Source organism: Lagopus leucura, unplaced genomic scaffold (genome assembly GCF_019238085.1).
Source record: "Lagopus leucura isolate 7727_CA_CO unplaced genomic scaffold, USGS_WTPT01 34689-0_obj-0_obj, whole genome shotgun sequence".
NCBI lineage: Eukaryota > Metazoa > Chordata > Aves > Galliformes > Phasianidae > Lagopus > Lagopus leucura.
The window spans coordinates 1,311-5,912 of NW_024964414.1; the positions used below are offsets into that span (position 1 = coordinate 1,311).

Sequence of the window (4,602 nt, forward strand, 5' to 3'; positions counted from 1 at the left end):
TAAGGCACACAGGATGCTCACGGTACCCAAACCCCCATGGGATGCAGTCAGCTGTGCGGGGTGGACGCGGTGCCGACCTACCCGGCGTGAAGAGCGCGATGGCTTTGAGGCAGCTGTACTCAGCTGAGTCCACCTGCAGCCGGTTGAGTTTCTCCACCTGATCCTGGAAGATGCGGATCTGGTCCATGAAGGAGACAACGCGGTCGGCCGACATGGGGGAGGCGTGGAAGCCAGCGGCTGCCAGCAGCGGGGCCATGTGCAGCGGCAGCGCCGACTGCGCGGCGTTGAGCACGAAGAGCTCGCTCCAACTGAGCCGCAGCAAAGCCACCTGGTCAGAGACGGGCAGCTCGGGGAAGAAGGGGATGTTGCGTGCCCACTCCACCGTGCTGAAGAGCAGGCGGGCGGCCAACTCGCAGATGTTGTCGATGCCCATCACGCTGCCCTGCTGCGCGTACTGAGAGCCGTAGCGGGCGGCAGGGTAGGGCTCAGCCCGCAGCAGCTGTGAGATGAGCTCGGATACCGGCTGCCCGTTGAAGTACTCCCCGCTGGGCATGGCTGTGGGGCTGGCGCTGGAGTGGGTGGGGGGGATGCGGCCCCTCTGCACGGCTGTGGGGGAGTCAAGCAGGGGGGTCGGATATGAGTGCGTGTGGCACCTGGCACCCATTGGTGCCCACAGCCCCAGGAACAACCTTACAAAGCACCCTGCGTGCACAACGGACCCCCACTGGAGCCCCTGCATCTCTTATTGCATCCCCTGTGTCCCCATTGGAGCCCCTGCATCCCTACAAAGCCCCCTGCATCCTCACTGCACCCCATACATCCCTACAAAGCTCTCTGCATGCACGACGGACCCCCACTGGACCCCCTGCATCTCTTATTGCATTCCCTGTGTCCCCATTGGACCCCCTGCACCCCCACAAAGTACACTGCATCTCCGTTGGACCCCATATATCCCTGCAAAGCCCCCTGCATCCCCATTGGACCCCATACATCCCCATCTGACCCCCTGCAACCCTACAAAGCTCCCTGCATCCCCGCTGGACCCCTTGCATCCCATTGGACCTCCTGCATCCCTCATGGACCCCCTGCATCCCTACAAAGTGCCCTGCATGCCCATAGCACCCCATAAGTCCCTACAAAGCACCCCACATGCCCACAGGACCCCCTCCATCCCCACAAACGGGACCCCACCGGAGCCCCACAGCACACAGGGACCCATCCTGCACCCCACCACCCACAGCCCCACACGGACAGCAGCCGCCTCACAGCTCTCCAGCATCCCATAATTGCAGCGGTGGGTCTGGGACAGTGCCAGTGCCCAACCCCACACCGTGCCATGCCGTGCCCCACCGCGCTGGCACCGCAGCCTCACTGCTGGCAGAGCTGCCCAAGGTCACCCCATGGCAGCACCCATTTATTAACAAACAAACCTTCCATCTTGGAAGTGTCGTTAACCCCGGGGCACTCCCCTTCCTAATTGCACGCAGGGAGGGCCATCTTTCACCCCCCCTCCCCCCCCTCCTCTATTAGTGCCCACTATTTGCTCAGGCCTTAGTAATTAATTTATGGGCTGTTCACGAGCCACTTAAATGAGAGCTCTAAATCATGCTAAGTGGCAATAATGCCATTTCGGCTGCTTGGGGAGGAGGGAATTGCCATCCCACTTCCAGCATCCTCCCCCTGCTGCACACCACTGCCAGGCACTGCTCTGAGATCTAAATCCCATTGCTCGTAGCTACAGGGAAGGTTAGACCTTCTAAGGGGGGGCGGTTTAGGGGCGCCCCCATCACAAGGAACCCCACAGGGCAGCAGGAAGGGATGCACAAAGCCAACAGCGCCCTGATCCGCTGCCGCGGGGAGGAAAAAAGGGGCAACAAAAGGGGTCTGCAGCGAGGCTGGGGGCGCAGGGCTGGCATCCCTGCAGCGCCATCGTTACCTTCCTTCCTCATCCCCACACGGAAGCACTTCTTGAGGCGGCAGTACTGGCATTGGTTGCGGTGGTGTTGGTCGATCTGGCACCCACGGCTGCCCCCCCCCCCCCCCCCCCCCCCCCCCCCCCCCGGGGGGGGTTTGCAGTGCGGTGCCACCGGGCCCCACAGCCTCCTCCTAGCACCCCCCCCAAACACACACACACAGACACACACACACAGATGCTATGGTAACAGTGCCTGGGAGCTATTTCCAAACAGACGGGGCTGAGAATCCCTATTTGCAGCTTTGGGACTGCGGTGTGGGATGGGGCTGCAGCCACACAGTGCTCACAGTGCAGCTGGGTGGTGGTGGAGGGGGGGGCACAGCTGTGAGAGGAATTCCAGCTACTTCCTATGGAGCTGTGGGATGAGGCTGCCTGCAGGGCTGGATCACAGGGGGATCAACCCCACAGAGTTGATCCATGGGTGTCAGATTTGGGTAAAAGGGAAGAGACGGGCCAGGAAAGCTGCCACAGTTCCCAAAGGAGCAGCGATACCCACAGCCCCGTCTGCAGGAGCCCCCCGGCAGAGCAAGGTGACAGCAGCCACGTGCATCCCAAAGCAGGAGGAAAAGGGAGACAGGGGGGAAACGAAGGCGCAGAGCAGCGCAGCCACGGCGCAGCCTGGGAGCCCCAACACGGCCATCCTGATTCCAACACAGCTCCGGAGAGCAGCGCTCTCCATTCCCAGCGCTCCAACCCGCATTAATTCACCCGAACATCACCGCTGCGCCCGGCGCAGAGCCTGCTGACATCTCCATCACCGCTGACCCCATTGCCGCCGATGGAGCGCGGCCCCACCGATGCGTGCGGGGAGCTGCGAAGCCGTGAGAACGCGCGAGGCGGATACGGTGCTAATTATGTAATTAGAACGTGTAATTATTTAGTGCGAGAACGACACCGACTCCGACTCACTTTTAATATTCAAATCAGAGCAGCGGTGGCTTCGACTCCTTCCGTAAAGCAGCACATTGCTCCCTGGCCTTCCAACAGACTGTGGGAAACTGCTTTCCTCCCAGCGCTGGACCGGGGTGGGGAAGGGGGGGGGGGAATCCACCCTGAGGTGGGGATATGGGGAAATTCATCCCAAAGGAGGGATGAGCACAGGGCAGCGCCCTGCAGGACAAGGAGCACAGAGCCCTCCTGCCCTGAGGAGCCCAAATTTGGGGTCTCTTTGTTCCCCCTGCCCTCAGCGATCTCTCAGGAGCAGCGCGTGTTCCCCACCTCCCAAGAACTCATCCTGAGTGGATGCTGTGAGGGGAAGCAACAGAGGCTTCTCTCCCTGCTGATGTGCTGGGGAAAGCGAGGCAGTGCTGGGTGGATGCATGCGCTGCATCCCTGCACGCTGCATCCCTGCACGCTGCATCCCTGCACTGCTGTGCCGGAGCAGAGATGCTGAGCGCGGGGGAGGAGGAATGTAGGCCACCCAAAGCAGAGCAACGCAGCAGCACAGGGACAGAGGCACAGCAGGAGCAGCGCTGCTCCCATCCCTCCGCAAAGGTCAGAGCCGGCAGCACCCACATGTGGGTCGCTCAGTGGGGCGGTGCGGGGAGCACCGTGCTGCAGGATCGGAGCTGCGTGAGCTCCATCTGTGTGTTTGTGTGGAGTGGAGCCCACAGCTCGCGGGGATGCGAGCCTGCAGGTGGACCCGGAGTTGTGGCAGCCCCCAAAGTTGGTGGGGCCGAGGCAGGATCTGCGCCTGACCCTCAGCACCTCCGGATAAAACACCTCCGGTGCCGTGCTGGTGCCGCTCTTGGGGCAGCGCAGCTGTGACCGGAGTGACTCAGAACCGTTTCCATGCTGGAAGGGCAATTAACACCGGGTGGTGACAACGGCACAGGGCTGGGGCACGGGGGGGGGGGGGAGGGGATGGGGGTCCTGCAGGCGCTGGGGCAGAGAGGCCTCGTGTCGCAGCGGGGCCACGGCGCGGCCAAAGCGGGGCCACCGGCACTGCTGCAACCGGGCGGCCGCAACGCCTCCAGCGAGCGGCACCGGGGCCACCACCGCAGAGCCACCGTGCGGCCGCCCCCGGGGCCACGGTACGAGCGTCCCCAGGGCGGCGACGCAACCACCTCCGGGCCACCCTCGGGGCTACGGTGCAGCCCATCTCCGGGCCGCAGCGCCGCCGCTCCCTCGGCCACCGAGCAGCCAACCCCGGGCAACCGAGCGGCCATCTCCGGAGCATCGCGCCCGCGGGGACGCAGCGCAGCCACCCCGGGGGTCGCCCCCCCGCCGCACCCCCTCCTCACCCACCTGCAGGTGTAGCTGAGGTTCCTGCGGATGCTGCGTTTGAAGAAGCTCTTGCAGCCCTCGCAGGTGAAGACGCCGTAGTGCTTCCCGCTGGATTTATCCCCGCACACCACGCAGTCCACCGCCGCTCCGGGCCGCTCCTCCTCGCCGTGCTCCGCGTCGCTGCCGCCGCCCGCGGGGGACGCCGCCTCCTCCGCCGTTCCTCCGCCGCCGTTGGGCTCTCCCCACCCGCCGGCCACCATGGCCATGGCTGCGGGTCAGCGCCGCATGGAGCGGAGCGAGTTCGGCAAGTTTTCCTGGGGCCGGCTCGGGTTCGGTTGGCTTTTTGGTTTTCTTTTCTCCTTCGGTGGGTTGGGGGTAGAGGGGGGGGAGGGGGGTTGGGG

The 4,602-nt window shown here is 64.1% G+C and overlaps 1 protein-coding gene across 1 annotated transcript in view; it reads right to left on the reverse strand.

The window, feature by feature from the left end:
* The window catches only part of NR2F6 (nuclear receptor subfamily 2 group F member 6), a 5,892-nt gene extending 1,297 nt beyond the window's left edge, over window positions 1-4,595 (reverse strand). Inside the window, exons 1-3 of the mRNA XM_042892080.1 lie at window positions 4,208-4,595; window positions 1,937-2,025; window positions 82-606 (exon numbers count right to left, since the gene is read on the reverse strand). Coding sequence (XP_042748014.1) covers window positions 82-606; window positions 1,937-2,025; window positions 4,208-4,467 — 874 coding nt within the window. The 5' untranslated portion in view covers window positions 4,468-4,595. The remainder of the gene's footprint in view (window positions 1-81; window positions 607-1,936; window positions 2,026-4,207) is intronic.
* Between the last annotated feature and the right edge of the window lie 7 nt (window positions 4,596-4,602).